Raw genomic sequence first — 11,210 nt, forward strand, 5'->3', positions numbered from 1 at the left:
GATGTATGGTTTAGACTATATCTGCCTGTACAACGTTTATTAATGATGCTATTGCAATACCAACGCTTTCATGTCATTCTCTTGTTTTTTTACGACTGCCTCCGTGGTCTTGTGGATAGCTTGTCTACCCGGAGAGCGGAAGGTCGGTGGTTCGATACCCGGATGCGTCATACCAGATGGAACTTGTGATACCAGTTCTGGCTGGCGCACGGCATTAGGGGGAAAAACATGGACAGGTCGGCTAGGGGTATACTGCGTCTTAGTGAGGTGTCAATCTTAAACAGGGCGGTCTGTTAGCCTAGTGGTTTAAGCGTTCGCTCGTCACGCCGAAAACCCAGGTTCGATTCCGACATGGGTACAATCTGTGAAGCCCATTTCTGGTGTCCCCCGCCGTGATATTGCTGGAATATTGCCGAAAGTGGCGAAACATCATACTCACTAACCCACTCAATCCATGTTAAACTGCGGCTTGGCATCTCAGTGGGCAAATATAAGCAGCCACACACACGCGAACATGCACGTTGCTATATGATACTATGCAATACTATTGAACGCGATGTTAAATCCCTTTTTACAGTTCACTGGTACGTACATCTATGAATTATGTTTCTAGGTTTGTCAGCACCATACCCGTGCTCATGGGGTTCACCAAAGTGGTAAACGGCTGAGAACTGCATCATTTTGAGCTTTCCTCGCACCAAGCTGACGCGCCGCGATAAGACTGTTCAAAGCCGCGTTAACCCCAACTCATTCACTCACTCACTGGTCACATTTGGTAAAAGTTGTAGTTTAAACAAAAATATATTTAGCCACGTCAGTGTCTACTGGATAGAAAAGCTGTAATTCCCAAAAGTAACAACCTTTCCTAAGTCGTCGAAACAGATTTTCCCAAATTGTGGATTTATACTGCTCAATAGAAGTTAAAGAACATCCGATTCTTCCATATCATTGTACATTGATATAGTCATATGAAACAAATGGATGTGCTTTAATTTCTTTTGAGTAGTATATAGAGATACATACACAATAGCCACTATCCAAACTATCCAAAGCAACACCGAACAATCTCGAAATCTAAACCAGTTAAGAAATGTTCGTGGAAATAAATTATTTTGAGTCTTTAAAATGTCACCTGTTCCATAATTAACCTCATAGAGATTTCGAGTTACTATTGGTCCCAAGAAACCTATGTTGGCAGTAAGGGCACCAAGTGGATCGGGTGGTCAGACGGGGCGACTGGCTTGATTGTGCATCGTTGCTCATAATATTGATCACTGGACTGTCTGGTCCAAATGCGAGTATTTCCAGACCGCTTTCATCTACCTGGCTTCGCAATATTCCAGATATTAATGAACTGAACGTCCATTGTGCATAAACAGTTTTGAACGAGTATTGTAAATAATCGAATAGTCCAATATAGTCACTGAGCCAAGCGTGATAACATGGGCCACTTCGTCGCTCTCCGGCAAAGGTTTCTGGGTTCTTGAAGCTGAAACTTCTTATGACCATTACGCCGCCATATTCTTTCGGGGCTGTCGGGTTGCCAGCCTAGTGGTCAAAGCGTTCGCTCGTCACGCTGAAGACCCGGGTTCGATTCCCGACATGGGTACAATGTGTGAAGCCCATTTCTGGTGTCCCCCGACGTGATATTGCTGGAATAGTGCTAGAAGCGGCGTGAAACCATACTCCCTCACTCTGGGGATGTCTTACGTCCAGCGCATGTTTCTGATGACCTCTAACGACAAGCACGGGTTGTTTCCTGGGGACTTTTTAAGACCATCATAGGTTTCTCGGGACCGCTTACGACCAGCATAGGATGTGTTTGTGACATAGGTTTCTGGGAACGTCTTAAGACCCGCATACTATAAGGTTCCTTGGGACCAATCCTAACATGGACTTCCGTCGGGCACAGTTAATAATAGGACAGAAGAATCGCCAAGAACAGAACAACAATGTTGATGTCCCTGTACATCGCCACTTTAACAGCCACCGAGGACTCCGAATCTGAAACAAATAATAGCATCGCCATAACAACAGCAATAACTCATATTCGGAAATACCGTTGAATTAATACAATATATATTGTTATTATATCTCTTCATGTTTTAAGTATGTACATTGGCCAGTCCGGTAAGGTAGCCTAGCAATTCACCCGTGAAGATTATTTAGGAGTTTTCAGAACATTACTTTTTCCCTGTTTCCATGACAACAATTTGGATTTGACTCTGTTCATCGTGTTGTGTTTGTCCGGACTATATCTCTAAAACTAACAGCCACTCTTTCTTACAACTGTGCACACACACAAAACCAGGTTGTCAACTGGTGCCTTTTGCTATTTATGGAATTTTAGAATTATTTATTTTTTTACTCTGTTCATAGTGGCGTGTACCTGACATTGAAATACAACGTTCCGAATCCCAATGCCATGGTATTGTTTAGAAAGCTCAATAACTACTCTCATCAAGTTGGAGTTCAAGTAACAGTCGGAGGATTTGTTCTTTCGAATTTGTGAGGGCCGGGGGAATTTGTCATCTTCTGATGACGCTTGTTTACAGGCCGCCGTCATACAGCTGGAATATTGCAGAGTTTACAGGCCGCCGTCATGTAGCTGGATTTTGCAGAGTTTACAGGCCGCCGTCACACAGCTGGACTATTGCTGAGTTTACAGGCCGCCGTCACACAGCTGGAATATTGCAGAGTTTACAGGATGCCGTCATACAGCTGGAATATTGCAGAGTTTACAGGCCGCCGTCATGTAGCTGGATTTTGCAGAGTTTACAGGCCGCCGTCACACAGCTGGACTATTGCAGAGTTTACAGGCCGCCGTCACACAGCTGGAATATTGCAGAGTTTACAGGCAGACCGCTGTCACACAGCTGGACTATTGCAGAGTTTACAGGCCGCCGCCATACAGCTGGGATATTGCAGAGTTTACAGGCAGGCCGCTGTCACACAGCTGGACTATTGCAGAGTTTACAGGCAGGCCGTCACACAGCTGGACTATTGCAGGGTTTACAGGCCGCCGTCATACAGCTGGACTATTGCAGAGTTTACAGGCCGCCGTCACACAGCTGGACTATTGCAGGGTTTACAGGCCGCCGTCATGCAGCTGGAATATTGCAAAGTTTACAGGCCGCTGTCATACAGCTTGCATATAGGCGTTACCGAGATATTTGAGAAAAGACGAAAGTGTTCCAAATCGTTCGGGTTGGTTAGTTTCAAGAGCAGACCATGCATCTGACAGATATTATTGGGGCGATACGCACCCTTCACCTTTGAATCGTGGCCCGGGTAAAGGGACGCAAACTCTGCATAGCAAGATGTTTGCCTCAGGCTATGTTTGCCTTCCGCCCTTCCTGTGGCACCCGTAACACATGCAAAGGCAAGTCAATTGTTTACCAGAAAACACACGGAACAAACGGGACAAGAAAAAAAGGGGATTCCATCAGACATGATTTTTGTCACAGATTTCAAAATCTGAAAATGACCTTCACATGTATTCCATGAAATTGTCTCAAGATTTATTAAGGCCTTGCTGTAACCCTGGACTCAGTCATACAGTCTTGTGGATAGCGTTTTGTCACCTTGAATCTTTATAAATAGATCTATGGCGGTATGACAATTGTAGCGATTCCGTCTATGAACAGGTCCTTAGTAAAATACGTCTAGCATGACAATCGATGACTTGCGGATAACAGTACCCCATGTGCGACGGTTTCGGACATGTTCATAATGCTGACAAACCAAAGAACATAATCAGCGAAAATCTGGAATTCGAAACTCTATCATAGGATCCTGGCACGCCCAAGGGACGCAAATCTGCACAGCGAATTAAGGCGCCTTAGTCGACCGGGCCTTCTCGTGGTCCTTAAACTAACATTATCTAGGACTGAAAAAATGTCTGACACACGTGGGTTTTTTTTTTACTTGCAAAGATCAGCTTATCAGTTACGTCCCCATTAGAAAATAGCTGTAGTACAGTATTTCTTTCAGTTGGAGTAATACTTGTTGAGGATCTGTTGTTGGGTTAACTACTGATCATTACATTTGTACAATACGTTGAAACAGCATCATGCATCTTTGTTCTCGGTACAAATACAGTAAACTACGGTTATAACGAACTCAAAGAGACCACTAATTTTAGTTCGTTATAACCGTAGTTCGTTATAAGCATATATATAGCATATATACAACAAATGGCCGGGACTAAAAAAATTGTTCGTTAAAACGGTCAGTTCGTTATAAGCATATATACAGAATATATACAACAAATGGCCGGGACTAAAAAATATGTTCGTTATAACGGTCAGTTCGTTATAAGCTTGTTCGTTATAACCGTAGTTTACTGTATTACAAGTAAGTCAACTGTCGTAAGTCCACATGGTCCGAGTGAGCTAGGCTATTTTTGGTTGTTGGTGATTTAAAGCCCAAGTTTTATGGGGCGTCTTTGTTTAAAAGTCTGTTCTTAATATGCCTTTATAAATAAAAAATATGTGACGTTATTGGTTATTGTACTTCCCGTGGATAACAGGGTGTTAGAACATAGATTCGTTACTTTGTATAATCACAACATGGTTGAAATATTGCTGATGTGACTTAAAATGTTACTCACTCACTCATTCCCTTACTAGTCACGTGTCATCCTAGGTGAGGAATCCTACCGCGCAAAAATACCACCAATAAAACAAAGTGCCCCCAGTTCAGTGGACAGTGATGCAGAAGTACTGAAATCTCCCTGCACAGATCCTTACCTTCAGTAGACAGTGATGCAGAAGTACTGAACTCTCCCTGCACAGATCCTTACCTTCAGCAGATAGTGATGCCGAAGTACTAAACTCTCCCTGCACAGATCCTTACCTTCAGTAGACAGTGATGCCGAAGTACTAAACTCTCCCTGCACAGATGCTTACCCTCAGTAGACAGTGATGCAGAAGTACTAAACTCTCCCTGCACAGATGCTTACCCTCAGTAGACAGTGATGCAGAAGTACTGAACTCTCCCCGCACAGATGCTTACCTTCAGTAGACAGTGATGCAGAAGTACTGAACTCTCCCTGCACAGATCCTTACCTTCAGCAGATAGTGATGCCGAAGTACTAAACTCTCCCTGCACAGATCCTTACCTTCAGTAGACAGTGATGCCGAAGTACTAAACTCTCCCTGCACAGATGCTTACCCTCAGTAGACAGTGATGCAGAAGTACTGAACTCTCCCCGCACAGATGCTTACCTTCAGTAGACAGTGATGCAGAAGTACTGAACTCTCCCTGCACAGATGCTTACCTTCAGTAGACAGTGGTGCAGAAGTACTGAACTCTCCCTGCACAGATCCTTACCTTCAGTAGACAGTGATGCCGAAGTACTGAACTCTCCCCGCACAGATGCTTACCTTCAGTAGACAGTGATGCCGAAGTACTGAACTCTCCCCGCACAGATGCTTACCTTCAGTAGACAGTGATGCCGAAGTACTGAACTCTCCCTGCACAGATCCTTACCTTCAGTAGACAGTGATGCCGAAGTACTGAACTCTCCCTGCACAGATGCTTACCTTCAGTAGACAGTGGTGCAGAAGTACTGAAATCTCCCTGCACAGATCCTTACCTTCAGTAGACAGTGATGCCGAAGTACTGAACTCTCCCCGCACAGATGCTTACCTTCAGTAGACAGTGATGCCGAAGTACTGAACTCTCCCCGCACAGATGCTTACCTTCAGTAGACAGTGATGCCGAAGTACTGAACTCTCCCTGCACAGATGCTTACCTTCAGTAGACAGTGATGCCGAAGTACTGAACTCTCCCCGCACAGATGCTTACCTTCAGTAGACAGTGATGCAGAAGTACTGAACTCTCCCTGCACAGATGCTTACCTTCAGTAGACAGTGATGCAGAAGTACTGAACTCTCCCTGCACAGATGCTTACCTTCAGTAGACAGTGGTGCAGAAGTACTGAACTCTCCCTGCACAGATCCTTACCTTCAGTAGATAGTGATGCAGAAGTACTGAACTCTCCCTGCACAGATGCTTACCTTCAGTAGATAGTGATGCAGAAGGACTAAACTCTCCCTGCACAGATGCTTACCTTCAGTGGACAGTGATGCAGAAGGACTAAACTCTCCCTGCACAGATGCTTACCTTCAGTGGACAGTGATGCAGAAGGACTAAATTCTCCCTGCACAGATGCTTACCTTCAGTAGATAGTGATGCAGAAGTACTGAACTCTCCCTGCACAGAACATCTGAACTGCCTCTTGATGTCCAAGGATGACACTCTGTGGGTGAGTGTTGAACCAACAGAGTACTCGCATCCACCTGAGGCAGGTACTTGCCTGACAGGGTTGTAGATGATGCTGGTGCTGTTTGGGTACCGTCTCCAGGGGGTTATCACACTGCCCACAGATCGCCACTCCCATGTCCAAAGGTTCCTGACATTCTTGTCAAACACGTTACCAATTCTACCACTGCACGAGAAACGCACAAGCTCATCTCTGTAATAGAGGCTGCTTTCAGGGACCTGTGATATCGTCAACCTTTTGGGGGGATTGTCTGAAAAATGGAGGCATTGTGGTAGAAAAATTTAGAAGGAACAGGATCGGGACAAGAAGATTCATTCAAGGATATTTGTAATCCACCTCTCTCTTTTTTAGGGGAGAACAGGTTTGTTTGGTCTGCGATGAGGACACGATATCAACCAAGTCACAGAGCCTGACCACCTTATCCCACTTAGTCGACTCTTACGGCCAGAATAGGTGATGGGGGCCAATTCTAAAGAGTAAAGTACTGTTAATATTCCATTAGTACATGTATGTTACATGACTAAATAAAGCATGAAGACAGTTGATGGGAAACAACACCCTTTGTCCACAATGTGGCTAGATCAAAGTAAACTTAGGGTTTGTTTTAATAAAATACTGGCCGTTGCAGTGATGAAAGGTTTGTGACGTCACTATATGATGGATGTTATGAAAAGACAGGAAACATTGTGTAATAAAGTCATATTTGAGGTAGAATTTTTTTTTTTTTTTGTAGTGGTTGCAAAGCAAAAGTTGTTAATGAGACCGTATCAACGTTTAATGGTGATGACATTGGTTTTTCCATTTAAATATGATATGATAGATGGGAGTAGGATGTAAATTTCCTGAAATGGCATGACATTTAATATATAGAGAGGGTTTGTTTGTTGTTTAACACCGCACTCAGCAATAAGACGGGGGTCTGCACTTTATTGAGTCTGGACCAGACTATCCAGTGATTGAGCATCGATTCAGGTTTTTTTGGTTTGGTTTGTTGTTTTACGCCGCACTCAGCAATATTCCAACTATATGACGGCGGTCACGCAATTGGGATCGATGACAAGCATCAACCAAGTCAGCGAGCCTGACCACCGAACCCGTTAGTCGCCTTTTACGACAAGCATGCAATTGGGATAAGATAACATGCAATCAACCATGTCACCGAGGCTGACCACCCGATCCCGTTATAATTAGTCACCTCTTAATTAGATTGCTTGATATATTCTTATCAGTCCCAAACCCGTGAAGATCCGGGTTAGAAGAGGTCTTCAGCAACCCATGCTTGCCGTAAAAGGCGACTCATGGGATCTGTAGTCAGGCTCGCTGACTTGGTTGATACATGTCATCGAATCCCACGCGTGTCCCCCAAGATTCTTATGACATAAGGTGTCACTAATAACTGACATGCATTCGGGAGGCCTAGTGGTTTCTTTGTTGTTTAAAGCCGAACTCAGCAATATTCCAGCTATATGACGGCGGTCTGTAAGTAATCGAGTCTGGAAAAGACAATCCAGTGATTAATATCATGAGCATCGATCCACGCAATTGGGATCGATGACATGCATCAACCAAGTCAGCGAGCCTGACTACACGATCCCGTTAGTCGCCTTTTACGACAAACATAGTCACCTTTTACGGCAAGCATGAGTTGCTGAAGACCTATTCTACCCCGAAATCTTCACGGGTTGCCTAGTGGTAAACTTCCCTCCAACACCCACCCACCCACCCACTCATTCACTCACTTGTGGACCCGTGAAGACCTGGGGTAGAGTAGGTCTTCGTATATCAGTTGCGTAGGTCACTGTATAGTTTCAACCGGAGTTCACATATACGGATTTACGGCCCATGAAGATCCGGGGTAGAATAGGTCTTCAGCAACCAATGCTTGCCGTAAAAGGCGACTATGCTTGTCGTAAGAGGCGACTTACGGGATCGAAGTTTTGAAGCATGTCATGGCTACTTGTACTAGTCCAGAGTGTGTGTGGCTACTTGTACTAGTCCGGAGTGTGTGTGGCTACTTGTACTAGTCTGGAGTGTGTGTGACTACTTGTACTAGTCCAGAATGTGTGTGGCTACTTGTACTAGTCTGGAGTTCATGTGGCTACTTGTGCTAGTGACCCGTGAAGATTCCGGGGTAGAATAGGTCTTCAGCAACCCATGCTTGCCGTAAAAGGTGACTATGCTTATCATAAAAGGCGACTAACGGGATCGGGTGGTCAGACTCGCTGACTTGGTTGATGCTTGTCATCGATCCCAATTGCGTGGATCGATGCTAATGATATCAATCACTGGATTGTCAGGTCCAAACTCGATTATTTACAGGCCGCCGTCATATAGCTGGAGTATTGCTGAGTGCGGCGTAAGACAACAAACCAACCAAACCAACCACTCACTTATGTGGGTAATACATACTTATGACTGACACGTTCACAGTGACCTGATCGTTTCCGTTGACAGGGCCAAGCTCGAAACGGGACGCACAGGAGTAGGCAAAAGCGCTTGAGCACTCGAGCTGTGTGAGAACAATCTGTAGATAGCCAGTGGTAGCGCTAAACGATCCAGTCGCTGTGAGGCGCGACTGCAAGCCTGTTTCGTGCACTACGGGCGACGAATTGGTTGCTGTTACTATAGGCTGGATGTCACGCCTTTTTCCATAGACCCTTCCGATCATTATTTCATTGAGACGTGTTATATTGGATGCAGCTAAAGTCTTAACTGAGCAGTTCACAGTCAACTGTGGAGTTGGGTAACTGCCTCCTATTAGTATCTGCCCAGGATTGGCTGACAGCGTGATGACGTGTCCTTCAATGACAAAAGTAATAATTATAGTTTTTATCTTATTTATGGTTGGAGATAAAATTTCATAACTGAAATTTTGATAACGGTTTCATGTATTTTCCGGCGATCCTTTAACTAATTTCCGTAATAAAAGAAACACCCTTAAATACAGTCGAAGTAGACTAACCCCTTGTCTCTGAAATGAATATATTTTACAGAAGAAACACTTGTTAAATAATAGTTTTAAATTATAACAAAAAGGAGCCGAGGGACTTTCTTCATTTCAGATACTGTAGTAATCTAGACTTGCCAAACATATGATTATAGACTTGCATGGGCTCATTTGGAAATATATTTTTCAGGGTCAGTATGACAGAGTACAGTCTCTCTCTCTCTCTCTCTCTCTCTCTCTCTCTCTCTCTCTCTCTCTCTCTCTCTCTCTCTCTCTCTCTCTCTCTCTCTCTCTCTCTCTCCAATCAGAGAGTCCAATCAGAGAGTCCAATCAAAATCGAACTAGACATCCGGTTCGTAAACAATCTTTTTGGTCAAGAGGAGTGAGTGAGTATGGTTTTACGCCGCTTTTAGCAATATTCCAGCAATATCACGGCGGGGGACACAAGAAATGTGGTTAAGAGGAACGACATAGAAGGGACATGACGTGTAAAAGCCACTTGTGTCGCTACGATGAAGCCTGAAACTGGGCTTTTATAGTCAGATAACGCCTTTTCTTCGGGAACATGGCTTATCTGTCACCCAGGGGCGGTTGGGTAGCCTAGTGGTTAAAGCGTTCGCTCGTCACGCCGAAGACCCGGGTTCGATTCCCGACATGGGTACAATGTGTGAAGCCCATTTTTGGTGTCCCCCGCCGTGATATTGCTGGAATATTGCTAAAAGCGGCGTAAAACCAAACTCACTCACTTATCTGTCACCCGGGTGCCAATGTTTCAAATGAATGTTGAAATATATGTTTCGTCATTTTCGTCTTGCAAAGAGTCAAAACTCAATAAAATATTTAGAACTCAGCTAATGAGCACGCATTAGCAATTCTATGTGAAAATCCCTCTTTAATGTATGTGTACCGTTCGTGTACAATGACGCCCTAATACAAGCGACTAAACCATTTCCACATCATATCTATTGTCCATTGTACGATTCGAACTACATCATAATCATGTGTTTATGAATCACTATCAAACAATACCATCACTGTCAACATTGGATAATTTCTTAAATTGGGCAGTTCATGTGTCCCGTCAAGATCAACTGCATGTATTAAATGCATACGACAGACAGTTTTTGTTGGTTGGTTGTTTAAGGCCACACTCAACAATATTCCAGCTATATGATGGCGGGTTGTTAGTAACCGAGTCTGGACCAGACAATCCAGCGATAGATATCATGAGCATCGATCCATGCAATAGGGATACGATGACATGCATCAACCAAGTCAGCGAGGCTGACCACCCGATCCCGTTTGTCGCCTCTTACGACAAGCATAGTCGCCTTTAACTGCAAGCATGGGTTGCTGAAGACAAATAATAAATTACAACCGGGATCTTATATATTATATATATATTGAAGATAGTAATTGCACTTGCACCTTTCTAACAATTAAATCATATGGTTTCTTCAAACATCTCATCTTCCCCACAAAAGTATAAAAGAAAACAAACAAGAATGTATTTACCCGATAGTCCAGTAATATGTTGAAACATCGCTGTAAGCAAGAGAAGTGTTAGTTCCATTTTACGAAGCTCTGGTGTTGAAAGCTTTAACAAATTGCGGTGATGGTCCGTGAGTGACTGACGCAGATGACTATATGTCGATCGTACACTTCCTGATGTCCGTTATTCCTCATTTCCTCATAAGTCCCACTGCGCAGATGGATAGACGGAGAATTTCCTGTCATCAGTGTTTAAACGAACAACAAAGCGAAATGTGTCTGATTCAGTCGTAAACGCATTGGCGTTCAGTATCGGTGGCTCCTGCTGGTTGGATGGTTTGGTGTTTAACGCTGCATTCAGCAATATTCCAGCTATATGACGGAGGTCTGTAAATAATCGAGTCTGGACCAGCGACCCAGTGATTGATATCATGAGCATCGATCCACGCAATTGGGATCGATGACATGCATCAACCAAGTCAG

The 11,210-nt window shown here is 44.0% G+C and overlaps 1 protein-coding gene across 1 annotated transcript; it reads right to left on the reverse strand.

Moving 5' to 3' along the window:
* Positions 1-1,175: 1,175 nt before the first annotated feature.
* Positions 1,176-10,848, reverse strand: LOC139455395 (uncharacterized). Its single transcript, XM_071236951.1, has 4 exons — positions 10,752-10,848; positions 8,699-9,088; positions 6,183-6,539; positions 1,176-2,004 (listed from the first exon to the last, which is right to left on the reverse strand). The coding sequence occupies exons 1-4, from the start codon at positions 10,807-10,809 to the stop codon at positions 1,913-1,915; spliced, it is 897 nt and encodes a 298-aa protein (XP_071093052.1). The 5' UTR covers positions 10,810-10,848; the 3' UTR covers positions 1,176-1,912.
* Between the last annotated feature and the right edge of the window lie 362 nt (positions 10,849-11,210).

Source organism: Haliotis cracherodii, unplaced genomic scaffold (assembly GCF_022045235.1).
Source record: "Haliotis cracherodii isolate W230 unplaced genomic scaffold, xgHalCrac1.p SCAF_11, whole genome shotgun sequence".
NCBI classification, from domain to species: Eukaryota; Metazoa; Mollusca; class Gastropoda; order Lepetellida; family Haliotidae; genus Haliotis; species Haliotis cracherodii.

Excerpts from the sequence above, each read along its gene's own strand:
- LOC139455395 (XM_071236951.1), bottom strand. The coding sequence starts at position 10,809 with ATGGAACTAACACTTCTCTTGCTTACAGCGATGTTTCAACATATTACT. Across the intron at positions 9,089-10,751 it reads ACATATTACTGGACTATCGG|GACACGTCATCACGCTGTCA; the intron begins GTAAATACATTC and ends TTGTCATTGAAG. Across the intron at positions 6,540-8,698 it reads TGTGAACGTGTCAGTCATAA|ACAATCCCCCCAAAAGGTTG; the intron begins GTATGTATTACC and ends TCCATTTTTCAG.